Source organism: Empidonax traillii, unplaced genomic scaffold (genome assembly GCF_003031625.1).
Source record: "Empidonax traillii isolate 1590-97213 ecotype Southwest subspecies unplaced genomic scaffold, ASM303162v1 scaffold372:size565953, whole genome shotgun sequence".
Classification (NCBI taxonomy): domain Eukaryota; kingdom Metazoa; phylum Chordata; class Aves; order Passeriformes; family Tyrannidae; genus Empidonax; species Empidonax traillii.
Window position 1 is genome coordinate 252,887 of NW_020955565.1, and position 27,383 is coordinate 280,269.

Consider the following 27,383-nt stretch of genomic DNA (forward strand, 5'->3'; position numbering starts at 1 on the left):
TTTTTCAGTCACTGTTATCCCCACAGCTTAAGATTTTTTTTTGGAGCAAGATTCACACCCCACACACCCTGATTAATTTCTTTGTATCTCAAAAATCTTTGTCAGAAAACCTTTCCTGAAACTTACTTAAAAAAAATATTATCTTTTTGTCACAGACTTTACTTGACTGAGCTTAGAAGAATTCCCTCTCATGTATTTGGAGTTGTGTTTCTGATTTTTTTTTTTCCTGTGTGGTTCTGTTCACAGAGTTTGGAGGACAGTTCTCCTCTCTGTAGGAAGCTGCAGGACTGTTGGAGGTCCCCTTTTTGTAGCAGTTATTCCTTGCAGTAGTAGCACCTCCCTCCCAGTGTCTCCCACCGTGGGGAGAACTCTCACAGCACAAGTTGTTGTCGTCTTTCTGAAGGCGTTGCTGGAGGAGCAGCTCTGACTCCTGGCTCTGGTGGTTTGGGAAGGCACCATCTGCTCTGAGCTTTCAGTCTGAGCCGTGCTGGCAGAACAGACCGTGTTTTTCACGTGGAACTCAACTGCTCTAACACCTAAACTGGGGCCCTGGTGCTGAGGGAGCTGACGGGCACTGCTGCCCCTCCTGTCCCTGACTCAGCCCCTCTGTGCTGGTCCCTGCCCTCCCAGAAACTTTAAACTGGTAAAACAAAGGTAAAAAAATCCCTTTGCTCAGGATTCTGAGCCAGCATTCAGCACCAGAGTAGGCTGCTGCCTGCAGGGAATAAACCTAACCTGGTGGTACAGCTGTCTCTGTGTTCTGACTGATGCCACCAGAAATAATTTCTTACCTTGGCTTTAAGGTTTTCATCAGAAAGGGTGATTAAAAACATGAGACATGCCTGAGTTCAGTAGTAGGGGTGTGTTCTTGGGTTTTGTATGTGTGGAATAGTTGACACTGTTAGTTCTTAACATTTGTAGGGAAAGGGGGAGCTGAAGTACATAACTCAGGAATGAGTAAAAAAGGATTAATTCCTCCAGCAGGGCTAGAGCAAATGACAAAAGGGGAATGACAGAAACCATCCACTGACTGGAGGTGACTGGAAAGTCCAGAATATGTGTGTGTGTCTCTCTCTTCTTGTTTCTAACGAATAAAAAACCCCGTTCAGATGTTCTTCTCTTTCCCTTCCTCAAATAACCCTAATGCATGGTAGTTTCAGAGGGGTTTTTGTTCTTTTTACTGCCTTTCCTCAGAGGTGTTGAGCTGCAGTGTTAGATCATGTGGCCTTTAAAAGGAAAACATAGAAAATGTTTCTCTTTAAGCAGCTTCGTACTGAAGGTGGTGTCAATCTCAACCTTCATGGGACTCACAGTTATACTGTTGAGTCAAGTTCATGTCAGAGTTGTTGTTGTTTGACTTGTTCATGATTTTTTGGTACTTAATTTGTCTCTGGTGTTAAACTCTACTCTTGTTTGAAGACTGATCATAAAATGTGGTGTATAAAGCTCTTCCTGAGTGCCTGACCGGTTTGTGTTGGTGTTGCACTGCTCAAGTGGCACCAGAGTGGCTTTGTCTGTCCTGCAGGGGGGTACAGGGCCTTCAGAGGAACACGGGGTGCAGGTGGGAGCAATCCATGGTGAAAGGCTGGAATTAGGGGTTCTGAGCTGCTGATTTAGTCAGCTGTGTATGGATAAGGTTTCTGTGTCTGCACTGCGGTGGTTTAAGCTGGCTGGAAGGGCAGGCTTGGAGTGCACTCTCCAAGACATTCAAGGCCTTGTAAGTCAGCAGTAATGGCAGGAATGTGTCTGGTATGCTTTTTAAGGACCTGATCTCAATGAGGAGCTTGTAGTCATCTAAGGTTTATAATATTTCCTTTGTCTTTCAGATAAGAATTTGGGAGGTGAGAATTCTCTTACACTGCTTTTAGCACAAGAACAAATGCTGTGTCTCTTGTGTGCTTCTCTAGTTGTGTTGTCATAATTTTCTTTGGCTTTGCAAATGGTGCATTTTCCCTGGTTTTGTTACTGAGCTGCTGCTGCAGAAAACGTTTAATAGTTCACAGAGTGCCTGGTGGTTCTTACCTCCCTGCAGAAAGAAGAGCTGGTGATACACTCATGTCTGCAGCCTGCATTTGGCTTTGATAATTAATATAGTAGAACCACCTTATATTATTGGTTTGAGCTGCCTTGGTTATTGCAAAAAGCTCTTCAGCAGCGTTTTCACAACATTTGTTAAAAAATAACCTGGAATTAATAAACTGTTTGTAATGTACTTAAAATCTTGTGCATTAAAACTTTGTCTTTCTTGTGCCAGGAAAATCTTTTAAGTCAAAGATGCTTTAAAAAGACAAACCACTCCAGTGGTGAATCCATTACCCAGGCTTGGGTGGAGCTCAGATTATGTCATCAGTCAGGAAAATATTCCTGCTTCTGAGGTCATGCTTAGTGTGGAGATAGGAAAGACATCAGACTGTACTAAACTCTCATCCAAATTTGTAACCACTCTCTGAATATTGTAGCTGTTGTTCAGTGGCTTTTTTTGAAGGTGACTCTTCCAGTGAGTTCTTCTGCCATACAAGGCAGTTACCAGCAGCACTTGGGTTCTTCATTATTGTGGGATTTCCACATGTAATTCCCTCCCTCAAAACTGCAGTTTCAAAAAGGATAGCAAATATCACAGTATTGAAAGTTGTGTGTGGTTCCCACAGCTATTTTGTGGTTTGAAATTGCTGAACTCTCTGGTGGCTGACACGAACACCACCTGCTCAGAATGGGGGGGAACATGCTGGGCTTTTTTTTTTGTTTTTAATGCTGTCTGTGTGGTTCCCTACAGCTGGATGGAAGTGACCATCCCCTCCTTCATCACTGGGTGCTTTGAACTGCAGGAGGAGCAAGGCTGGCACAGCTGAGCTCTGTGGTGCTGCTGGGAAGGGCAGGCTGGGGCTCAGGAACTGGGGAGACATTCTGAGCTAACGTGGGTGCTGCTGCCTGGATTTGGTGGATTCCTCCAGGAGCTGTCCCCATGGCTGGAGGGCTCAGAATGCTTTCAGTGCTGTGGGTTTATATGAACCTGTAATTTGGAGGCTCATGGTTATTTTGCTCTTTTTCTTTGTTTCTACATTTGTTTTTTGTTGTGCAGACAAGGGAAAAGTTGTTCTTGGCTTCCATAATACTTAAGAGTTTTGTTGTGGTTTGTGTTGACTCTTGTTTTTGAAGTGGTGTGGTTCATTTGAGCTGTTGCACATGGCTGCAGGGACATTTGCTGAGAAGGAGGTGATTGTGGGGTGGTGTCACTTTTGACTTCGTCATCTGGAGACTCTTGCCATAACCAATTGCTAAATGTGTTTTTGTGTGGAGAGCATGCACCGTGGAGTGCAGAGTTTGGAAATCCGTGTGTTCCCATGGGTAAGGAATACAGCCTGGATGAGGGAGAACCAGGGGTAGGCACTGGGGAGGCAGAGGGAGCAGACTCTGGAAGGTTAAAAATGGGAAGTGGAGGCTGTGAGGTGAACTTTCTGCTTTGTTATCTATGCACTGAGATAACAGCCGTGGCTGTGAAATCACAGGAGTTTTAAGCACCACCATAAACATCATCAGGTTCCTTATAGCCATGAAATCAGAGTTTGAGGAATACAGTAAATACACTAATATAATTTTAAGTGTTATATTAATCCACAGTAACTTCATACTATTAACATATGGTGTTCAGCTTCAGAACTCGTTACTGAACGTTTTTCCTTCTTTATTAGTTTCTGGTGGCAAGAGGAGAATACTGACCTGAGATGGAAGTCAAAACAGCATTTAGCAAAGCCAGCAGGATTGCTGAAACTGTGTCCCCGTTAATTAATGAAGAATTTGTCTTGGTTCATCAGCAGCCTGAGGACACCTCTGGAAAAGATGAAAAACCTCAGCTAAAGGTTTGCTATGAATTTTTTTTTTTATACGTAGCAAGATTTGTATTGATCAAAAGATTGCAACTTCTTTTGAATATTTAATCAAAGATACTTGTGTGTGCTTGAGGAGACTCTGAGACTGTGATTTCTGTCCTTGCTCATTTCCCAGTGAAATTTAACAACTCGGATTAAGCAAATCTGTCCAAAAGTGGCACTTGAGGTTTTCTTTTAATAACTTCTTCAGGGATCAGCTTTGTGTCTATTCTGTGGATTTGTATATTAGTAAAGGACTAAAAAGTTCTTTTCAAAGAGTGAGGTTTGGTTTAAAGCTTGAGAAATATTCTTTATTTAGGGATCAGAGACTCTGAATGCTGTTATCTCAAAAGCATGTAATTAGGCTGCATAGAACTAGACCACAGAGGGTCTTGGGTTTTAGTTTTTAATTTAGTTTTCCTGCTTAGTGCTACTTTAGGCATGACTAAGGCCTTTTCTAAAACATTTCTACCTCTAAATAGCAGAATGTTTTATCACTTGGGTGGCAGCTGATTGGTTAATTATACATTTCCCCTCTTGAGCTGGAGGAGCTGATTTATTGGGTTTGGTCTGCTTGGAACAAGAGGAATTTGTTCCCTTTGAAGTGACGGTAATGACTTGGTTTGTCACAGCAGAACTGTTTGGGAGTTATTTACAGCCATGATTTCTGTCTGCAATGAGCACTGAGCATTGTATGTAATGGTTTGTGACACTGGATTATATCTGACTTAATGTTGTTGATTCTTAGGGTGTTGTCTTGTCCAGCAGAGCTTTTTAACTTTTGCAGTGAGCCAGACTGGATGTTTAAAAAATAACAGTGAAAGTAAAACTACAACTACCTTTAAAAATGTCATTTCCTTGTGCTTGCAGGTGTTTTCCAATGGAGATGATCAGCTGGAGAAGGCAATGGAAGAGATTCTGAGGGATTCTGAGAAGAACCAGAATGTCTGTGCTGTGCAGGAAGGCTGCAGTGATGGCAGTGGCCAGGCAGCTGCAGATGGCCCAGCAGGGCAAGCAAACCCCCCATCTCTGCACCTCGTTTTGGACCCTTCCACAACAGGTATTGCCTGGGGGCTTCCCCCTTTGGGCACACCTGGCAGGGTTCTCTTTGTGCACTTTGGAGTTAACCTTAAAATGAATATAAAGCTTTCTGGAGCTTCCTTCCAGAATTGTTCTGGGACCTCCTCTTCTTATTAGCTGAGGAATAGATTATCATCAGATTGATGCTCTCTGCTTGATAATTTCCATTCTGTCTCCAGATGATGTGTATATATATATACATGAAGGTACAATATAAAAAAATACATATTCCATTATATATATTGGGAATAGAAGGCTCTGACCACCTCTCTGTGCCTTGAATTAGAATCCTCTTTCCCTCAGCACCATGCAGAGCACTTCTGTGGTATTATGGTAGATAATTCCCATAGCACCTCTTGGTAAATAAAAGAAAGAAGGCTTTGTGGTAGAATAAGAGCGACAGTTGATGTGAAATGGAAACACCCATCTCTTAATTACATATGTGCTGTATTTTTGAGAACCTTCAATCAGAACACAGCCTTCAGCAAGAGCGGAGAGATACCTGTAGAGACCTTCCCCCTGCCCCACTCCAGCCCCAACAGGAATAGTTCAGTCCTGCAGCCTTTGTGATTTAAGCATTATGGCAGCATCAGCCCTAGGAATAATCAGAAATAAGAGGGCAGATTAGTTAGAAAGGTTTGGAATGTCTGTGCTGTGTTCTAGTGCTGCTGAAGAAAATCAAGAGGTGATTTGTCCCTGTAGCACACTTGGCAATGTGCAGTAGATTAGAACAGACTTCACATCAATATTAATCTACCAAGTGGAGTTCTTACTGTTGGAGCTGGGCTGTCCACTCTCGTGTCCCTCTCTAGGAAACACAGGAGACTTTGCTGTGGAACTCATTCGGAAAAGAACTGTGTTTCCTTCCTTTGCAGAAATCTGTGCTCCAAGGCCGTGCTCTCCCAGCGAGCCCCTGGAGGAGGACAGTGTGCTGTTCAACAAGCTCTCCTACCTGGGCTGCACGAAGGTGGCGGCCCCTCGCAGTGAACCCGAAGCCCTCCACGCCATGGCAAGCATGAAGTCTTGCAGTCAGGCCCCTGTCCCTGTAACTCTCTATGTTCCCAACATTCCAGAAGGCTCCGTAAGGTAACACACCCAGCGTTTCATTTGTTCCTTGAGCAGACACCTAAGAGGTGGTTTCTGACCTTACTGCTCACACAGTCCAGTAGAATTGCTGGGTTTGTGCCTGAAGTTTGTGCTGGAGAGAGTTAATCTTGAGAAATTCCTTTGAAGCAACAAAAGGTGTGCTCAGATCTCCCCTGCAGCGTGTGGCTGGTGGTACAGTTGCCATACAGTGTGAGCAAAAGCATCTCTTTCTGCAGCATCTCTGTTCAGAGGAGATAAGAGAGATACTGGAAAGGGAGTGCTGTTAATACCTCCAGCCCCCCTGGTCTGTAATCCCCTCCAAGGTCCATGTGTTGAGAAAGCAGGAGTCCTGCTGGCCTTGGCTCTGCTCCACAAGGGTCAGTTTTAGACTCTTCCACACACGTGGTGGAGTTGAGGTGCTGATGTGTGTTTGCAGCCACTGCTGTGCCCAAGCCAGCTCAGACCTGTGTGTGCCTCATGGTGCAGGTGCTGACAGTCTCTAGTTACATTTCCTTCCCCCATGTGAGAATGATCTCTTAACTAGTGGTGAGAGAGTCAAGGTTCTTCACCAGGGTGCACCACAGATGCACCTGTAGCAGCCTTGCATCCAGAAGTGGGGGGAGCACCTCAATATCCAAGGTTTTGTTTTTAAGCTCAGATGCCAAGGCACCTGAAGGATGTGGTTAGATTGCCTTCCTTGCCTGAGCTGTGCTTATTTGGTTATTATCCAGAGGAAGACAGAAGGACCTTCAAGCACCACTTTGCTCTTTGAATGCAGTTTAGTGTTTCCTTCAGTGGTACGCAATATTTCATCTGCATTAGGGAACTAATTACCCTCCAGGCTTTCGTGATGGCAACTGTCACCCAGACAGAAGATGTTAGGTGTGCTGTACCTATTTTTGTACCCACTGTGGCCATTCAAGAGGGTTGTTTTGCAAGTGAAACTGCAGGTTCCTTTGCACTTGAGTGTCAGAGGACACGAGTAAGTGAAGCCCTGCCTAAGAACCTGCACAGACCTGGACAGGTGAACCCACGTGTGATGTAATACATTCCATCAAAGCCCAGGTGGCACCAGCATTGTCTTTGAGGAGTGTTTCAATTCGTGGTATCTGAATTCTTGTCCTGTGGGGTTCCACCCACTGTGTGCCCCCAACATTACACTGTGCTGGATCCTCTCTGGGCCTTGAGATCAGTTCTGTGTTTTTATTGTTACAGACTTGGGTTTCTATTCCAGCTGACCCTTGATGTGAGTGTGCATGTGGACAGAGGAGAGCACTGCAGCTCTACCTGTGACTCTTTTAAACCCATTCCCTCTGAGACACCACTCCTAATGTCATCCTCAAAGTTTCTGTAATGTCCTTTGGGCTCTGAGTTGGAGAGGAATTTAAAATTTTGTATGAGCCATTAGATCTGCGATTAACCCTCACCTGGACATGGCAAGAAGCATCTGCTAAGCTGTGTAGTCCTGTCGATTCTGAATAAATAATGTTTTCTTAATGATTTCTTAAATGGAGATGTAAATTCTTTTACACTGTTGAAGTTTCCTCGAGGCATATGCAAATCACATTTTTATGGTTGCTCTTGTTTCTACATTTCTTCATTTGTGTTTTCCGTGTCAGAGCAGTGATGGCCATTGTCATGGCACCATACAGAGGTTCTGTCTTTGTATTATGGAATAGAAAGAAATAAAGTCAACTTTACAACCAGAAAACATTTACATCTTAAATTTGGAAAGCGTACCCTTTCCTGTTCCCGCTGCCCATGTCGTGTACTTGAATTAAGCAGTAATTAGAATTTAGATACTGGTTTATCTGATTGCAGACAAGCCTTTTAGGGAGGCCTGCCTGTGGTGCTGACCTGTTGGTTTGATCTTCCCTGCCAGGATAATAGACCAGCGCAGCAACGTGGAGATGGCCTCGTTCCCCATCTACAAGGTGCTGTTCTGTGTGCGTGGGCAGAGCGGCACCGCAGAGAGTGACTGCTTCGCGTTTACGGAGAGCAGCTGGGGCACGGACGAGTTCCAGATCCACGTCTTCTCCTGTGAGATTAAAGAGGCTGTGAGTGTTGAAACACTGCTCTCATCCCTCTCACCACACCACGTTTAAGAGGTGGTTCAGGTGTGGAAATGGTCCGCAGTGCTTTGAAAAATATGTTTGCAGTCACACGTGAATATTAATATAAGTTGTTTCTATTAGTATTTCAGTACAACTCTAAAGTGCACTGTTAGTGGGAAGATTTAGAAAGCCTAAGGTTAAGACAAATGCTCTGTTTTTCAGACCTCATTTGGGTGTGTTTCCAGCTAAAGCTGCAATGTAGACCTTTTGGATTACAAAGAACCATCTTACAGTACTCTCCCCTAGATATTTTAGCAAGAACCATGTGACAGCTTGAGAGAAAAGGACTTTTTTTGGGTGGAAAAATAAAGGTTGACAAAGAAAAAAATCTTGTTTTTTGACATCTGCCAGAGCAAGCTGTGTGTTGTGTTGTTACACAACCTGAAAAGGACATTATGCAGGTCCTCTAATGAGCTGCATTCCTAATCTTGTAATTTATATTAACTCACTGAGCATGACACGAGCAGGGAATGTGACAGGAATGGCAATGGGGGATGTTACTGAACTGGCTTGGTTATTAAACACCCAGTGCTGAGTGTTTTGTGTTGTGTGAGGCGTGCTTTGTGCTCACCTTCAAAACCACATCACAATACCCCGAGAAAAACCCTCTCATTTTGGGTTGAGCTGATGGTTCTTTGGCTCTCGTGCAGGTCAGTCGGATCTTGTACAGCTTCTCCACGGCGTTCAAACGCTCCTCCAAACAAGCCTCTGACCACGGGAAGGACTTTGTTCTCCCCACCCCAGACAGTGATGTGTACACTTTCAGTGTCTCCTTAGAAGTCAAAGAAGATGATGGGAAAGGAAATTTCAGGTAATCAGAAAGGAAAAGCAAAAAAGCAGAAACCTCCTGGTTGCTTTCAGAGTGCACGGCCGCTGTGCTGCAGCAAAATTCATTCGACCTCCTTTCACCAGCAGATTTGCTATGAAAAGGAAGCTGTTGTTTTGCTTTTACAACTTCCTCCTCTCTGTTTTTTTTTTCTCTAAAACCATTAAAATTCAGGATACATTTTCTCAAGGTAATTTCTTTTCAGTGCATGTGTTCAGGTAGGGATGCTCAAGGAGTGCCTGTGTAAATGGAAAACATGATAGGAAGCACATTAAAAACCTGAGTCCAAACAATTTTCTTGAGTAAATACAGTCTAGTGATCTCTTTTTTTTAATTTATTTTTTTAAAATAAGCTAATAAACTTCGAATTTATTGGAAATTTAGGAAATGTGAACTCTTTTCTGTGATTAACAGTTCATGTTCTATTTTTGTGCTTAAGAATGTTTCTGTTCTTTTAGCCCTGTGCCAAAGGACAGAGATAAACTGTATTTCAAGCTTAAGCAGGGAATTGAGAAGAAAGTGGTGATCACAGTTCAGCAACTCTCAAACAAAGAACTGGCCATTGAAAGGTAAGAGTCTTATAAAATTGAAGTTAAATTTTGGCAAGAACAGTGTTTAATGTACTTTTCTCTGACTTTGCGAGTTATGTGACAGAAAAAAAATACAGCAATAACACAAATATGACTGCACAATAGATTAATGCCACCAGATGGCAATCTTATCAAAAGAGTAACAACAGGAGAATTCCATTCTAGTGAAAAGGAAATTCAAGGTAACATCAGAATCAAGAAAACCTTCCCCTAGCTGTCCCGAAACGTAAGACTGATGTCTTGACTTGTTCTCAAGCTGTGACATCAAAAATGAAAGAAAAATCTTAGACAAGGAATCTAAAACAGAATTTATCAAGAATATTTGTGCTGTAAAACCGTGGTTTTGCTACTCATCAGCTTTAAAACCACCTATTTTCAGTGTATTTTTATTTTAAATAATTTTGGCTTCAGCATTCAGTTATTGAAGCATTTCTGAATATCTTTTGATTGCTTTTCTCCCCAAAGTAAAGCTGCCTTCCTTAGAAATTAGCTTTTATTTTGGTGTTGTTCAGTATATTCAATTAGGATGTTATTTTGATCACCACTAGCTTTGCTGTGAACAAGTTATTTAATTGGCATGACATACTTGTAAGTAATTTTGTTGTCTTAACCCTGCACAGTATTAAAATTCAATTTGCTTTAAGACAGTTGTTCTGAGAGTAAAATAGCCTTTCATTGTGACACACGGGGGGATTGACTCTCTCCTCATTACAGTGTGGTGACAGTCTCACAGGAGAGTTGATCCTGAGTCATGTAGGTACGGCTTGGCTCAAAGTCTGCACTTAAGGTCTGCCTTTAGAACTGGATGACAGACTATTGTTCTTTTTGATCAGCAGTACTGGAAACTCTTAAAGATCACAGAATCCCACACTGGTTTGGGTTGGAAGGGACCTTAGAACTCATCTCATTCCACCCCCTACCACGGGCAGGGACACCTTCCACCAGCCCAGCTTGCTCCAAGCCCCATCCAACCTGGCCTGGGACACTTCCAGGGATGGGGCAGCCACAGCTTCTCTGGGCACCCTGTGCCAGGGCCTGCCCACCCTCACAGGGAAGGATTCCTTCCCAATCCCTAATCTGACCCTGCCCTCTGGCAGTGGGAAACCATTCCCATTGTCCTGTCCCGTGTCACTGTGTTAACACCATCAGCCTTTTCTGTGCGCAACATCTGTGTTTTATAAATGGAAATACCCGTTAGTGAATAATAATTTCAGTTCTTTTTGCTGGGCTAGAAACCAGTGCCATGAGTGCAAGTGCAGAGAGCAGCTCAGTGGCACTGGAGGCGCAGAAACCCAGCGTGGCAGAAGTGAGAGCGAGGCCCACGGTCTGTGCAGGTCATTTTGAGTCTCAAGGGTGTGACTGAAGCTGCTCCTCACGTGTGAGGCTGAATGTGTCAGCTATCTGTGTGAAATCCAGCTCCTCTCAAGTGAGGGTCCTCAACTCATTTAAACTGCCCTTTGAAATCAGAGGGAAGACAAACCTGACTCCTCCTGCCTGCTCTGATCAGTCTTTCAGGAAATCCAGCTTGTCCTGCTAAATCCAAGTCCTGCATCTGAGCTGCTCCGGGTGCTTCCCATGGCACTGCATTGTGGATACAGGGAAAACAAAACCGTTGTCTCCTCTTTTATTTACCACTTGGAATTTTTAGGATTGTGGCAGTGGCAGATGATGGAGAAGGGAAAATACAGTTGTGGATGGAAGTTACTGTTGAGTGTAATGGGGTGGAAAATGAAAATCATATACCCAAGTGTAATAGGGCAAGATTTACCAGGGGGTGTAGTAATGGCATATTTTAAGACTTTCACAGTTAATAGTGTTATTAAAATGGTAGTTGCTGATGTTCATGTGTCTAAGCACTGCTGTTTAGCACGTTGCGTTGTTCTGAGGGTCAGTGATAAACACTGGTTTGTCTGATTATCTCAGAGAACTGAGCTGAACAGAAGAACAAGTCTTTGAAGCAAAACCCTCCAAAATACAATCTCAGTTTTCCTTAATATTTCAGGGTGGAACTGCTTTCAAGTTGTTTTTTCTTTATTTTGTTTTAAGTTTTCTCATTTGAGATCTAAAAAGCCTGTGTAAAACAGCTTGCAGTTTGTTACAAATGCATAATTCTGTTGAGTGTTTTTTATTCATAATGGAGTACCTTCAAAGGAGAGAGAGATAAAGATGAGTTGCAGAAACTTCAGACTTGGATTTTTGCCTTCAGTAGTCACGAAGTTTGAGAACCTGAATGTCTGGATAATTAAAATATTTTTTTTTTCCTCTTTAAAAATATTAAGAAAATTTTCTTGTGAAATGATTGGGCTGGAATTCAAGGCCCTGTATAATACACAAATTCAGACTTCAAAAACGAAGAATGAAGTCTTAAATTTGAGCAAATTGGTTTTGTATTTTGAAGGGCCCATGATGCTACATGGTATTTTACACCAGTGCTGTTATGGGTGATAGAATGGATGAGTTTGTAACTTTTCCTATGATTACAGAACAATTTTTAAAACACAGTGGGGAGAGAGTGAATTTCTTCCTGCCAGTCTCCATCACTGAGGGAACTGTTGGTGTCTTTAAACTCAGTGTTTTAGGTTGTCCTTTAAGAATAACTGTGTTTTCACAGGTCAGGTGCTCCTTTCTGCCCCTTCACTCTGGAAAATGATTCCATTGTCTTTTCTAGAAGGTGTGAGGTGACGTTTCCTGAGTGTTGCCATAACACCAACAAAAAAAACTGCTCCGGAAGGTTCTCTTTAAATTAGAAGCAGTAGGTGGCTGTCCATTATGTTCAAGCAGATACTTTTGTGTTTTGAAAAGCTAATGTATATCCTTTCTCCTTTCTTCTTCCCCCTTTTGTTTTTGTTATAAACACACTTCACAGGTGCTTTGGGATGCTGCTGAGCCCTGGCCGAAATGTGAAGAACAGTGACATGCATTTACTAGACATGGTAATGCTTAGCTCTGATAAGCTCTAATAAGGTAGAGGTGGTTTGAAAGAAGCCCCAAAAAACCCCAACAGAACAGACCTCTCATCTCTTTTGTTTTGTTTGGGTTGGTTTTTTTTGTTTGTTTTTTTTTTTTTTGCTTAAATCCTGGGGTTTGGTATCTTCAAACATAAGGTGGGCCGAATATTTCAGGTCATGTTGAAACCTGTGGCATCTGTTTCCTACTCAGTTGGTGAGGCACAGATCAGGTTGTTAAAATAACTGAGTGTTGTGTTAAGCACATTCCCTAGAAATTTACAGCAAGTAATTGCTTTTATGTTTGGGTGCCAGGGAAGTGCTCTTATTTTTCCAAGGGGCTGAAAACTTGGCCTCTGTTTCCTTCATTTGATTTTAAATTCTTGCTCAGAGGGTGAAGTATTCACTTCTCTTCTACAGTATTTAGTTTCTTAGAGCTGCTTTTAAGAGAACTACAAAACGATGGGATGTTCTCTGTGTTAATACCAAATTGTTTTCTCTCTGTGGATAAGAATGCAGCCGTTTGTGTGCTTGAGTTAAACCCTTCAGACCTTTTGTGGCTCTGCAGTTGTCCCAGTTTTGCCCTGTGCATTTCTGTGCTTGTGCTGCTGATTCTACCTGTCAGTATTTACTTCTCTTGTAGGACTTGTTTATTTACCTGTTTGTCTCTACTAGCCCACTTTTTTCCTGATTTTATTTGCTGAAATTAGTTCCCTTTTTATTATTTGATTATAAAACCAAACAGGCCTGCTGGATCTGTAGGAACTGCTCCAGAAAACCTGAAGCATGTGCTTACCTCAGACTAGTAGTAGCTCATGGCATTATTTTCATATTCCTAGTGCAGATTGTGTGAATTAACACAGCCTTACTCAGAGGTTCCTAGAACTGTTTCCCCTCCCTGTGCTCAGTCTCTTTGACCTCAGACCATCACTCTCATAGAATCCTGTATGATTTTAATTTTAGGAATCCATGGGAAAGAGTTCTGATGGCAAGGCTTATGTCATTACTGGAATGTGGAATCCTAATGCACCCATGTTTCTTGTGCTTAATGAGGAAACCCCTAAAGGTAAGGGACTCCACTCAGCAAGTTTGTTTTGCCCTACAGGGGGTTGGTGTGTCCTTCCTCCTGGCAGTGAGGGTGCATGTCTGCACCTTTGTGTTCCAGGAATCCATCACTAGCAATTCTTCTGCAGAAGCATCATCAACATGGAGTTGTCAACAGTTGGCACGTTGCTGACTGGGAGACATTAAATCAGAGTTTGGGGCTGATGTGCCTGTCCCTGCTCACCGGGAGTTTTGGGTCCTGGGCCACGTGCAAGTTGTTTTCCACCTGCTGTACTCAGCAGAGCACTGGGAACAGCAGGCACTGCTGTTCTGTTTCTTTTAGCTGTGAGGTGAGTTGATTACAAGGAGCATTTCATGCCCTGCATCCTGGGGCAGCTGGCAGTGGTGCAGTCAAGTGCTTGACTGTGTAGCACAGTTCCTAATGCTGGAATCTGTGTTCTCTGGTGGGATGGAAAAGCTCTGAATGGAGATCTGCAGTTTGTTTCCTGCCCCAAGGCAGACCTCACATCAATTCCCTAAAGTCAGATTCAAGGATCCACAACCAGTGTCACTGTTCCTGCTGATGGATTTTTCAAACCCTGTTATTTCTAGTAGCGTATAACAAAACTCTTTAAAAGTCTACACTTCAGAATATGACCTCATCCTGTGCATGTTCCTTTGTCTCGCAGGGATCATGTATCTCAGTGGTGTTTCCTTGATGTTTGGCCCCTGTCTTTAAAACAAGGACATGCTGTCTTTGGTTTATAAAGTTGTCAGAGTTCTTGGTACACTGGTTAATGCACACTCTCATTCTGTGCCACAGGTAGAACTCAGCTGAATAAAACAGGTGCAGTAGAATCAGTAACTACACAGAAAGGGTTTTCAGTTCGAACATCACAAATTGGAACTCTGACTGATTTTTCTGTGGGTGACTCCTTTTTGTGCTGCAGATAAGCGTGTCTTCATGACCGTGGCCGTGGATATGGTTGTTACTGAGGTGGTGGAGCCAGTCAGGTTTCTGCTGGAGACTGTGGTGCGTGTGTATCCTGCCAACGAGCGCTTCTGGTACTTCAGCAGGAAAACCTTCACAGAAACCTTCTACATGAAGCTAAAACAGGTAATGCGTGCTGGCACTCCAAGGGAAAGTGGATGGTGGCAGCATTTGTCTCGTCTGCCCTCATTGGGCCTTTGTAAGAGTTAGCATGGCACCTGCACTTCAGCAGTTTGGTTCTTTGAACTGTTCAGGGATGCTCCAGTGCATAAGGATTAAGTAGCTGTGTAAAGGTTCAGCCCCTTTGTGTCATGGTTTAACCCCAACTGGCAAGTAGGGCCCACGCAGCCACTCGTTCACTCCCCCATAGCAGGATGGGGGAGAGAATCAGCAGAGCAAAAGTGACAAAACTCGTGGGTTGAGATGAAGACAGTTCAGCAGGGAAAGCAAAAGCCATGTGCTCAAGCAAAGCAAAACAAGGGATTCATTCACTGCTTCCCATGGGCAGGCAGGTGTTCAGCCACCTCCTGGAAAACAGGGCTCTGCCAAGTGATTTGGGAAGACAAATGGTGTCACTCTGGAGGTTCTCCCTTCCTCCTCCTTCCCCTGCTCAGTATGCTGAGCACGATGCCATATGGGCTGGAGCGTCCCTTGGGATCAGCTGTCCCTGCTGTGTCCCCTCCCAACTCCTTGTGCTCCCTCAGCCCCCTCCTTGTAGAGGTGAGGAGCAGAAAAGGCCCTGACTTTGTGTAAACTCTGCTCAGCTGTATCCAAAACATCCTGGTGTTACCAACAGTGTTTCCAGCACAAACCCAAACCAGACCAGCTGCTGTGGAGAAAACCAGCTCTCCCCCAGCCAAACCCAGCACACTTGGTAACCTGAATTGTGGTGAGTTGAAATTCTCCATAATTTTATGCAATCTGACCTGTGTGCAGTCATCTAAAGCAGGTCCCTTTGACTGGTGAAATTGGGAAATGGCTCTTTTTCCTTGTAAAATCAAAGAGCTACTGACACCCACAGTGTGCAGGAAGGTGGCTGTAAGAGTTGAACCCACTGAAGGCAAAGGAATCGAATGCAGAGGTTTAAAAGATGTCAGTGTTGCAGCTCAAGTCTGTTCTGTTTCTGGCCTGGGCTGAGGTACATACAGGGATTATATGTGCCAGGATCACTGCAGGATGGTTCCTGTCCTCCTGCAGCCTCTGTTGACTTTCTCTCTGCAAACACTTATGTTTGATACTGGCTCACAAAGTGAAGAGCACAGGCCAGCTGTACTGTGTGCATTGCAACAGTGGCCCATCCTCTTCTGCTAATGAAACCAAAGAGCAGTGATTTAATTTTACCGAGCCTAATGGGAGCATTGGAGTTGTCATCTTTCTGTGGGGCACAGTACAAAAGGTCTGAAAAAAACAAGCTGTGTTGATATTCCATGGGAAAAGTGCTGCTGTGTTTAACACTTAGTGAGTAAATAAATCTCATGCAGTGCTGCTTCTGTATTTCTTCTAGAGATTAGCATAGCAACTTAGAATTTAGAAAATCTGGGAAAACCAACTGTTACATGCAAATGAGAGTATCTGCATTTTGAAATTAAATACATTTGAAAATATTCCGTTCTCAGCTGGCTTGATACTTATCTCTAATCAGTTCAGCTTGCCTTTGAAATCACTTGCAACTGTACGGTTTTTAATTGGGTAATATGGATGCTTTCTTTTTCTCACTCCTTGTAATGTGACAAACACACACGTGCCTCCCTTCCCCGAAGAAACACATGGATTTCTTCCTGCTGCAGAATCCAGAGAAGCTGCTCTGCAGATCTCTGGGAAAGGAATATTTTTAGTTCTGGGAATCTTTCTCCAGGATTAGGTCCTGATTGTGGATGACAGGATCTCTCGGGGTGACTTGCAGCAAGTCGTTATTTCACCAGTTACCAGCAGCAGCTGTTCCTGCCCACGGCTCTGCAAGGTGTTGTGCCTCAGGACACTTTTCCTCCTTGGGAAAGAGCCTCCTGGATGGCATTGGGATCAGCCATTTGTGAGCTCTCTGGGGTGGCAGTTCAGTAGATTTTAGGAAAGTCAGTTCTGAGGAAGGATTCAGGCAGGTTTAGTAGTCTGAACCGAGCTGGGAGAGGTGCAGTCTGATAAGAAGACTGACAGAAATGCAGGTCGATGTGTAATTTAGGATTGTTGTTTGTTTCTGTCTGTCTTACAATTGCTCATGCACACCTTGATGGTTAGGACATGATCCTTGTAAGGGTGGGTTCCTGTAAATAACAAATTTGTGCTTCAGAGCAAACCAGTAACCAAATTATTTACGTTTTATGCAGATGGGTCTTGCAGTTGACCAGAATGTGTGCAAGGAGCTGGAGACTTGTAATCCTTGTGACACAGAGCAAAACCCACAGTGCCTAGTGCCTTACTCCCTCAAAAATCAAAGCTGTATATAGCAATGGTTAATAACATTAGTGGCATCAGTAGGTGATTGATTTAACCAAGTACTTTGTAATTACTTGATAATGGCGTTCTGTGAGAACGAAACAGGGATAATGGCTCTAAGATCACCTGCTAAATGTTACAAAATGCGGGGTATTTGTGCCTACACTTCGAAGTTCATTGCACTGACTTCATGAGAAGTTCAGATGGCAAAACTGGCTGATAATTGGAGCCTCTCCTTAAAGGAAGCACAACTGGAGGACTAAAATACAGTAGGAGAGCTTTCTTACTATCATATAGTTGATATTTGTCAGTCCAAGCAGTGCCTGTCTAAGCTGCTCATCTGCATAATTTCACCAGTTTGTTGAAATGGCAGTTGCTGGTCAGCAGTTCATGTTGTCTCACTGCAGGTGTTGCGGAGTCTTCCAACTTCATCATGACTTTGTTTGGTTTTAAACAAATTGAACGTTCTCTAAGCTTAAATCGTGTTGTTTTTCATGGTTAATTTGATGGGTTTAATACGTTCCAAAAATTTACCTTATTTTAACTGATTAGGCGAGATGCACAAAGAACAAAATAGCACATTTTGGGCTGGTTCATTTAATACCATCATTAGTTTGCAGCTCTGTACAGTTCTCTACAAGCATATTAATCACTGCATGTCACTGAAAAATAACTGTGTTCAGAACTGCAACCCAGAAGAGAAACTAATGCTCCTTTTCTTTTAAAACTTGCAACTGCCTAAAGTATATTTAACTTCTTTTTCTTAAGAAAGTCACAGAATCAAAGAATGGTTTGGGTTGGAAGGGACCTTCAAGATCATTTAGTTCCAACCCCCCCCGCCACCCCCCTCGTTTTGGGGTTCCATTACATTTCCCCATAGGAGGGAGTGTATTTCAAATTATGGGCCATGGAAGATGAATTATTCTGATTTTTAGCAAATAAAACACTAAAAGGAGCTTTTTACAATTTACATCTTGTTCAAAGCATGAGGTTTTGTTGCTTCTTTAGTCTTGTCTTACAATAATTTTTTTCCCCCTCGGGCATTCAGCTCCTGTTTCAGTTACTCCAGTATTTTTCCTCTTTGTTCTGAGGTTTCTCTTTGACCTCATCTCACTACAGCTACTGAAATTGGAAAGCTTTTTTTATCATCATTCTGAACAAGACTGAAAATGCTTGTTAAGAGGCAGCTTTGGAAATGATGAGGTTTTATTTCTATTTCCTACCTGTAAAGCTGAGAGAAGCAGAAGTGTCAGGTATTGCCATCTACTCGTGCCTGGCAAAGCCATCTGAGGGAGTCTTGCCCAAACTATTGCTTAGCCTTGTTTTTCTCCAGTGGGGACCTAATCCATCCCCCTGTTCTCTTTCAGTCTGAAGGAAAAAGCCACACAAGTGCTGGGGATGCGATTTATGAAGTTGTCAGTCTGCAAAGAGAATCTGCCAGAGAGGAAGAATTAGTCACCCCAACAAGTGGAGGAGGGCCCATGTCATCCCAGGAGGACGAGGCAGAAGAAGGTAAGGATAAACAAGCACTTGCAGTTTCCATGGATAATACTGTTATATTTCTGCTGTTCATTTACTCATTTAATTCTTACTACAACTGCTTTGGACAAAAAGGATCACCAGTGATTTTCTACTAGCAGTGCTCCTTTGGTCCTGACGTTTTTACCAAGCCATTGTTTGGGGATGTTTCAGGAGCAGCAGCAGACAGCGTGTCCCTCTCTCTGTGTGCCTCAAAATGTGCTACTGAGGCACTTGTGCTCTGCCAGCAGGGCGGGAGACCTTTCCTGGAGGTTTTTTTTCATCTGATGAGGAACCATTTGCCTTGAATGTGCTCCTAAAGGAACTGGGCTTTGAAATGGCAGGCTTGAAATGCCTGTTGGTAGAGAAAAACAAAACACATCCCAGGCAGACTCACGTGGGGAGTTCCCCCAGCCCCAAACTGTCTGTTTAGCACTTCCCTCACTTATATCTGAGGCTTGTAAAAACATCTGGGTCAGCTGCCTGCCCCTTCTAACAGCACCTCAAATTTCTGCCACTGATGGGGGGTTTTTTGGGTATTTTTTGGTTTTGTTTTGGTTGTCTGAAGGCTCTTGGCCTACTGTTGTCTCTCTGTGCTGTGAGGGTTAGTCCCCAGCACTCAGAACAGGCTTTCTAATGTGCCTTTTCTGGCTCTGGATGTCTGACCTAGCAGAAATTTTACAGAGCTAGTTTTACAAAGTGATTCTTCAGATTTCTGGCGCTGTTCTGTCAATCCTGTAAAAAGTCTCAGTAAGTGGAAGGGTTCCTCCTTGGTTCTTAGTTCCAGGTAAGTGTTGGCCACGAGCTTGTGCACCAAGAGCCAGAACCCTGGCACTGGCAGAGGCAGGAGCACCCAGGTGTGGTGACCCTCTTGCACTTCACAGAATAAACCCGGCCCCACGTGCCAGGAGGCACCAGGCTTGCCACACCCCCAGTCAGGTGCTCTTTGAACCTTCATCACATTCCCAGGATGGAGCACAATGGGCATGGACTGATTATTCCTTCCTTTGTATCAAGTACTGCTTCTGAAGAGTAAAACCACTGTTTTCTCCAAAGGAACTCTTCTGTTTAATTGGAATTTGGGACTGCCTTGCTGTTCAGAGCAGCAATTAGTTCAGATTTGCCCTTTGGGACTTGTGGATCAGGGTGGTGGAATTCAGCTGTGGGCGTTCTTTTCCTTGCTTGGATGTGTGAGATGTTGAGCCAGGATGATCTCGGGGGCTTGTTTGATAAAGTAGAGTTTAAGTAATTATTTGAATACCTCTTTTTTTGTTTAATATTGTTCTTATTGAGAAGAATAAAACTGTGTTCCAGAATGTGATGAATGCAGCACAATTAGGAATCACGTGGATATTGTCCTCGTGGTACTACTACAGAAGGGCTTTATTTTATTACAGAGAACAAGTATTCCACTGGGGTGTGAACCTAAGTTTAACTTGGGTTTAGCTCCCTAATGCTAGTTTCCATATTTTAAATGTAGATTACTTCCTCAGAGAAGACATTAAAAATACCATGATGTGCCTCTGTTCTCATGGAAACCGCATTTCGAGTTCTGTGCAGACAAGTTCTCTATCCTGGAGGATATGCAGGTTCAATGAGTCATTTGCAGTTGTTCTATATAAATCTCTTCATTCTTTTTCTTTCTTTTTTTTTCTTTTCAGGGTACTAATTATGATGATGGAAAAAAGCCCCTTGAGTTTACAATGTCTTGTGTTAGCCTTGGAAGAAGGTTTTTTCTTTAACCTTAAACATGGTAGCTACCTGGCCATATAGGTGGTTTGGTTTTGTTTGTTTGTTGTTGTTTTTTTTTTTTTTTTTTTTTTTTTTTTTTTTTTTTTTTTTTTTTTTTTTACTTCTTATTTTTATATATTTTTTTTGCCTTTTTCCTTATCTGTATATCCTCCATGCCCACAGAGTATTCCTTAATTGATTTCAGAAGCACCACAGTTGCATTTTCTTGTGTATTAGTACTCAATTCCTGTGTACTCTGCATGCACACAGCTCGCTGGGATGTCTTGTGCCGTGAGAATGTGAATAAAGATGGTCATAAAAAAAGAAGGCATTTTTTCAAATTTTTTTTTTGGTTTGTTTTTAATGAAAGGCTAAACATGATCCCTGCCAATAATGATTTAAAATAATGACTACACAAGTGTTAGGCCTAGTCCCTTTCCAGTGTGGAGCAACTGCATGTGGAAAACTGATATCAATTATTCCCTAAATACCATTCCTAGCTTTTAATATTTTTTTTTCTCATTTTAGCTTGATTTTTTTTTTCCACGTGAACAGCTATATAAAAAAAAAAAAAACAAGACCTTTGCAAAGATTGTGCAGGTGCTACTTAGAGATCTTTCAGGTCAACCTCACTTTTGTTTTTTAATTATTAATGTTGCAGTAGATATTTCCGGCAACCCAGTCATTTAAGGTTCCTTGCTTTGGAGGTAATAATTTTTAAAACATAATTAATATTAATGATATCTTGTCAAAACCTAGAATGTAAAGTACGTTCCTTGAGAAGAAGCTTTCTGTTAAATTCCAAATATAATTTAAAAAAGATTAAAATATATAATGAGGAAAATCTTACACTTTCTGGGAAGGTTTCAAATAAAGTGGGTATAGGTATCAGCTCTTATTAATAAGCAGAGCCTACTGTTAGTGTTTAATTTGGAGTAGAACCTTGTGCCAAGGTGCAGAGCACAGTTAGTTGAGCTCCTCCTTCTCCTTTTTGGAGCATTAAGGAGTGAGAGCCTGGAAGGGATGGGGTGGGTTGTGCACACTGAGAAAGGCAAAGCTCAGGGAGTGTGTGGTTGTGGAGTTGTGGGCAGCTCAAGTGCCTGCCTGCACTTGTGAGCCCTCAGCACCGGGGAGACAGCCCAGCAGAAAGGAGAATGTGGTGCTGGGAATAAATAACCAAGGGACAAAGGGAGGGAGAGCTTGGCTGCTTTTAGCAGCAGGGCTTGCTCAGGCCATACATGAAGTTCTGACCTTCCTTTGGCTCTAATATTTGAATTATCTATTTTTTTTTAAATATATTGTAACGTTTGAGGAGAACACTAAATAATTCCATTTGAGTTTCTCCTGCAGCCTGGATGATGTTGGAAGGTTAAGGATCACTGTAAGCTGGAACAGTTCTGTTCAAAACCAGAAAATATTCCCTGAGCTGATTGTAACTGAGTTGGAGATCCTTTGGCTGAAGCTTTCTGTGATTCTGAGTGCCTGGTTATGATCTTGTGTTCCCATCTACGAGCTGTCTGCAGAGCAAGCACTCACCCTAACCCTGAAACAGGGGATTCATGGAAAAGCTAAATCAGGGAAAAGACAACTTGCCTACCAAAAGGAATCTCCTCTCTAGGGTGCCTCTGGCACACTCCCAGATGACCTCTAGGAATGCAGGTCTGGTTCTGCTTGTGGTTTGTTTACCAAGAGAAGAAATAACAGACTTGGGAAGGTAAAACTTGTCTAAGAACAGTAAGGAATGGATAGACAAGAGAGAAATGACCCCGAGAGGTGTGGGAATTCAGCGTGGAGATGGTGGGACCTGGCCCTGAGAACAGGCGTGGAGGAGCAGGGGATGTGGAAGGTGCAGGAAAGCTGTTGGGGTGAGGTGCTGGCACGCTCAGAGATGGGGGGTGCAGTGGGGAAGGAGTGGGCCACGCTCAGGCATCCGAGATGATCAGCCAGACTAAATCAGGATGCTGTGTCAAGGGCTGTGGGTGGCAGAGGCTGATTTCAGGATTGAGGAGAGGAGGTGATGCTTCAGGAGTCAATAGAGAGTATTTAGTGATGAAATAGGGGTTATGATATGAACAAATGGGGATGACTGAGTGAGAGAATGACATTAGTGGTGTCGAAACAGTCAACTCTGCATTTTTATCCAAATTAAAAATAGCTTTATGTACTTCACAGGAACTGTTTATTATATTAACCCAACACACAGTAAAGTTGGTGGGTCCTAAATGACATCATTGAGATCTCTCTTGGAGTCTTTGTGCTGTGTCTGTAAAAGTGAACTAAAACTTCACAAACCTAAATTCATGAGGTTGTTTTGCCAGTGGCCATCTCCAGGCAAAGAACCCTTTGCTCCAGTTCCATAAGAGAGGGTTTAAAATACAGGCACTCCTAAGAACGGCATCCAAATGAAAACTCCTGATGAGCCTGCTGTCGTTTTATGGGCTCTGCTGACCATTCTCTTGCACTGGATTGTTTTCACACCTTACAAGTTCACTTCTGTTATTAAAAATCACAACATAAATGCACTCCCTTGCCTTGTGCAGCTGTGACTGTGCTGCCAGGGAGAATGTGATCCTTTCCTTAGTACATAAAGAATGCTGAGTGCAGAAGACTGGATTTCTCAGATCTGGTGGCAGTTGATGGTTACAGCTGTATTTAGATTTGTTCATGCAGGTATGGCCTGTGTGTGAAATGTTTGGAACCTGAGGCACCTCTGTGGGTTGCAGAAGTGTTTGATGGAATGGCCAGGTTGTAAATGCAATGGTCAGCTGGGGAATATTGACGCTGTTTCCGTTCCAGGCAGTGGAACACACTGGGGAAGTGAGTGTGGCTTGTTCTGAGCTGGTTCATCCCCCTCCTCCTCCCCAGTGTCCCCTCAGCACTCCTGCAGTGTCCCTGGGGACACACCCGTGTGTGTGGGGATTCTGGTCCTGATAAACCTCGTTCCTCACGCTGACTTTGGGAGATTCAGGGCAAACACAATTCCACATTTCTGGCCTGCAGTCCCTGAGTGCTCCAGGGAGATCTGTTGATGCCTTTGGTTTAGTTTTGCTGAATGACAGAAGAAACTGTTCTCAAATAAAGGCAGTGTTCAGTTCCTTGGGTACGCAGGTGAAATCTGCTCCTTGGATTTCAAGCTTTTTCGGTTTTTGTAACTTAAATCACTTCATAAAACACAAAATGAGCGTAAATTGGTGTTTGCATCTTGTCTAGGAGAAACTGCAGATTATTTTCAACAGTTTGGCTGCTTTATTCATTAGTGGTTGTCTTTCCCTTGTCTGCCTGCAGACAGTATGAAAGTCATTTGGAAAAGGACTTGCAGTCCTGCTGCCTTGTTAGGAATTTGAACTTCCTACTGCTAGAGTGTCCTCTCAGTTTTCAGCCAGGAGTTCCATGGCTTGGCCTCAAGCTGCCACATTCCATGTAGTTAAAAAAAAACATTTGACCACTTTTATATAAAGATGATTAAAAAACCTTTTCTCAACCAACAGTTCCCCCTTACTTTTTAACTAATAATAACCTCAAAGTGAGATTCTTTTCAGTTTTGGTCATCACCTTTCTAGTGATCCAAGTGTATTGGATACTGCCTTGGCACTTGAGGTAAATGCCCAGGCAACATACAATTTTCACATGTTTGGAATGTTGATTTCCCCCCCCCCCATTGGATTATATCAAAGCTGGGAGTAGATACTAATCTACAAATTCATAAATTACTAATGCCTTGCCTTAGGATGGTGCCAACACCTCGAATGGCATGTCCTTGCCTGCTGTGCAGGGTGCCAGCTCTCGGGCAGCACGGTCTGTGTGGAAGATGTTTGTGTTTACAGAGGTACCTCCACTGTGCAGCGTTCACTTGGCTTTGTCATCTGAGTGGGAGCAAAACTACCCAGCTGAAGCCATCATTCTCCACCACTCCTTTTTTTTTTAATTCAGTTTAAGCATTTGCACATCGAATTTAGGGACGTCCTGGGGGCTCACTTGTGTGTGCACCCCACGAGGGGAGCAGCAGCTCTGCACTCAGGATGGCCAGTTCAGGGTGATTTTTGGGACACTTCAAAATGATTCTGGTTTCACATGCCAGTGATGTGTGGGGCCTGTGCTGAAACTCTGAAGGCGTAGAACAAAGGCAGGGTTTGAAAGATATATGAGGATATAAGATGGGGGGTTAAATGCAGAATTGGTTGTGTTTGAGAAGTTGTTCTGCCTGAGCACTGCACACGAGCAGCAGGACTGTTCAGAGCACAAGTGTGAGTCCTTTGGGAGGGTTGTGAAAACCATTGTTGTGTGCAGAGAGGGAAAGGCAGAGATGTCCAACCCCACCTTCTTCACCCTGTTTGTCAAGTACGGGGTTTGGGATCCACATTTTGGGTTGCACAGAGAAACCATTAAATTTGCACCTTGTTTGCAAGGTAATCAGGATTGCTGAGATTTGTCAGCATGAGCTTTTGCTTGAATGACTGAGTGAAAAATGTTTATCTTATAATTCATAAAAAGGAATGAGAATCAAAATGCTGGTTCGCTTTTAGAGTGAAGAATTTCTGTACCTTTTTGTTCTCTTTATATGCACTTCAGTGGCTGCCAAATTAATTTTTTCTTCAACTTATTACATAACTAACATATAAGCAGAAGGTTCTTGTGAGCAGAATTCAATGCAAGTCATCTTTGTTCAGATTCAGAAATGTGTATTTTTCTGCTCCTGATTATTCCTCTTCCTTCTGAATTAGCCAAGGATTGTCATTTCATAAATCTGTTTTTTGGAAGGCATTTAAAAACCCATTTGTGTTCATCAAAATATTTTGTAGTGCACTGAAAAGTTGGACCTCTCTGAAAATTTGCCTTATTTAATAGTAGAATGACTTTCATGATTTAAACTTTCTTTCACTCCTGCACTTCCTGGCAAAGTGACAGTTCATGCTCTGTAATTTCCTATTACCTTATAAATGGAAACTTGCTTTTTTGGGGTTTTTTTGGTGGCCTCTCTCACCATCCTCTTTTCTCTCTTATGTATGCAAAGATTCCATGTCAGTAAGGCTCCACCTTGTGCCTTGATAATATGCTGCCAACGTCAGCTCCCCCTTCAATTTTGTTCTTCTCCTACATAAAAATCAAGCTGTTCATATCTGAAGCATTCCCATTCTATTCCCACCTATCTTCATGACCTGATTTTCCTTCCCCTTCAGGCTGCTCCAACTGCATTATTTTTCAGTTCCACCTCCTCTTTATTTCATGTGTCCCAACTTCTCAATTAAAACTCACTAGAAATCCCTTTGTCTCCTTCCCATCAGTGCTCAAATGCCCCCTGTTTGTTTGGAGCTGCTGAATTCCTGCTTTTCTCCTCATTTTAGGAAGTTTTTCACTTATTTGCCTTTATGCTTGAGCCCCCTGTAGTTTTCCACCTTATTTGCCTTTTTGTGAGCTGACAAATGAGTTTGGCTTCTGAGGTACTGCCATGCTTCAGGTGATCCAGAAGATTCCCTGATGGAGCACCGAATCCGTTGGAAAAGCTGCTCTGTGGTCCAAAATATGGATCAGGGGAGTATTGTCTAAAGGCAAACTTTAAAAATATGGTGCAAAAAAAGGCCCGTTAAAAAGCAACCCAAGACAACACCCCCCCCCCTCTTTCACTGTAAAACCAGGAAGATTAAAAACATTCATATTGAAGAACTCATATTGTAGGTATGGGTAAGAGTTCTTCAGCAGGATCCATTTCCTCAAACCACAGACGGCAAATGCCAACAAACCAAGTTGATTATTTTGTTCAAAAGGGTCTGATCAGAGAGAGGGACTTACTTGGGTGCTGCCTGACTTGGCTCTGAGCTGGTTCCTCAGAGTGTTTTGTTACAGCCTTTGCCCAGCTTGTCAGTGCTGCTCTGAGTACTGTGTCACCCCCTGAGTGTTCCCTGTGCTCCCTCGTGGGTATCCTGCACTACAGAGTGAGAGATGGGGAAGAAGATCTTGTGATTCTGTGCGTATGATTTTATTTTCCTGTGGGGTGTTTGCTTATACCAGCTACTGAGTGTGTAATTCTTCTGATTTGAACAGTGGATGCCTCAGTGTTTTGTTTGAACACCTCTCATCACAAAAAAATACAGACCAGCTGCAGGAGAAAATGGGAAATGAGAGCAAGTCTGGAGAGTGTGTCCTTTGAGGAAACAAGCAGAGTACTCTAGAAAAGAAGCAGTGAAGGCAAAGATCATCTTTTTGAAAAGTGAGATGTGCGAAAATTGTTTAGGAGGAAAAAGGCGATTGGCGTAAATTGCAGGTTAGAAAGAATTAGGCTGGAGCTGGGAAATACAGTCCAGAGAGTAAGAGTAATGAAGTCCTTGGAATGCACTGACAAAATTGTGTATATCCATAGACTGGCAATCTTCTCTTCAATTAAGAGTCACTCTTCTCTAGCAATTCTCCAAGTGCCTTTGAGAACCCTCACAGGGAACAGCAAGCCTGGAAGGCTTGCTGTTCCCTGTGAGGGTTCTCAAAGGCACTTTGTGTGTGCACACACTTACAACCCCCAGGGTTGCTCCCTGGAGACATCTCCCATCCTCCTCTTGCTCTGATGAGGCCCTGAGTGGGTTTTATTGCCCGCTTTCATTGCTCTGAGAGGTCAGAGCAAATACAGGAGGAGGGGAAAGGTACCCAGGACACTCAGAGGAAGGGATCTGTGGCATTCCCAACAATATAAAGGTGGATTGAATCGTGCTCTGGCTTATAGATGCTATGGAATGTGGAAAAAAAACTGTATTGAAGTACTCAGAGAAGAACATCTACACTTAATTATCCCTCCCATGGCATCTTTTTTCCCCCTTCATTTCATACCTAAGCGCTTTCACAGGTTAAAATATGCAAATACTCCTTAGAGTGGAAACAAAGTAGAGATTTCTGAAGCTGTTTATTCTGTCCCCTTTGCCCTGTTCTATTTTCAGTTTGACGTGAGCCTTTGCGAGGGAGCATATGGCATTTCTAATTAAGGCCTGTGATTTTCTGACATACAGCTGAATAATACATTGCAAACACTGCTAAGCCTTCCAGCTGAAAGTGTTTGCTGGCTGAAGCACCGCAGTGTGTGTGTGCTGTGGAAGGAACACTGATCTCCTGAAGGACTTCCAAGAATTTTGCCCCCCATTTACCAGCAAGGAGAGGAGTGAGGGGCTTTGCTGCTTTGGGC

General features: G+C 43.1%; 1 protein-coding gene across 7 annotated transcripts in view; it reads left to right on the top strand.

Annotated features, from left to right (window-relative positions):
• Window positions 1–27,383, top strand: part of RABGAP1L (RAB GTPase activating protein 1 like) — a 201,773-nt gene that overhangs the window by 13,477 nt on the left and 160,913 nt on the right. For 6 of the 7 annotated variants that reach the window (XR_003572253.1, XM_027892846.1, XM_027892847.1 and 3 more), the window contains exons 2-11: window positions 3,690–3,857; window positions 4,737–4,926; window positions 5,822–6,032; window positions 7,915–8,089; window positions 8,797–8,957; window positions 9,431–9,541; window positions 12,429–12,495; window positions 13,471–13,573; window positions 14,502–14,668; window positions 18,340–18,484. Coding sequence is in view for 6 of the 7 variants with exons in the window: in XM_027892846.1 (XP_027748647.1) it covers window positions 3,723–3,857; window positions 4,737–4,926; window positions 5,822–6,032; window positions 7,915–8,089; window positions 8,797–8,957; window positions 9,431–9,541; window positions 12,429–12,495; window positions 13,471–13,573; window positions 14,502–14,668; window positions 18,340–18,484 (1,465 nt within the window). In the remaining variant the exon portion in view is untranslated. Of the gene's footprint in view, window positions 1–3,689; window positions 3,858–4,736; window positions 4,927–5,821; window positions 6,033–7,914; window positions 8,090–8,796; window positions 8,958–9,424; window positions 9,542–12,428; window positions 12,496–13,470; window positions 13,574–14,501; window positions 14,669–18,339; window positions 18,485–27,383 lie in introns of all 7 variants that reach the window. The other variant, XM_027892849.1, reaches the window with a different exon arrangement.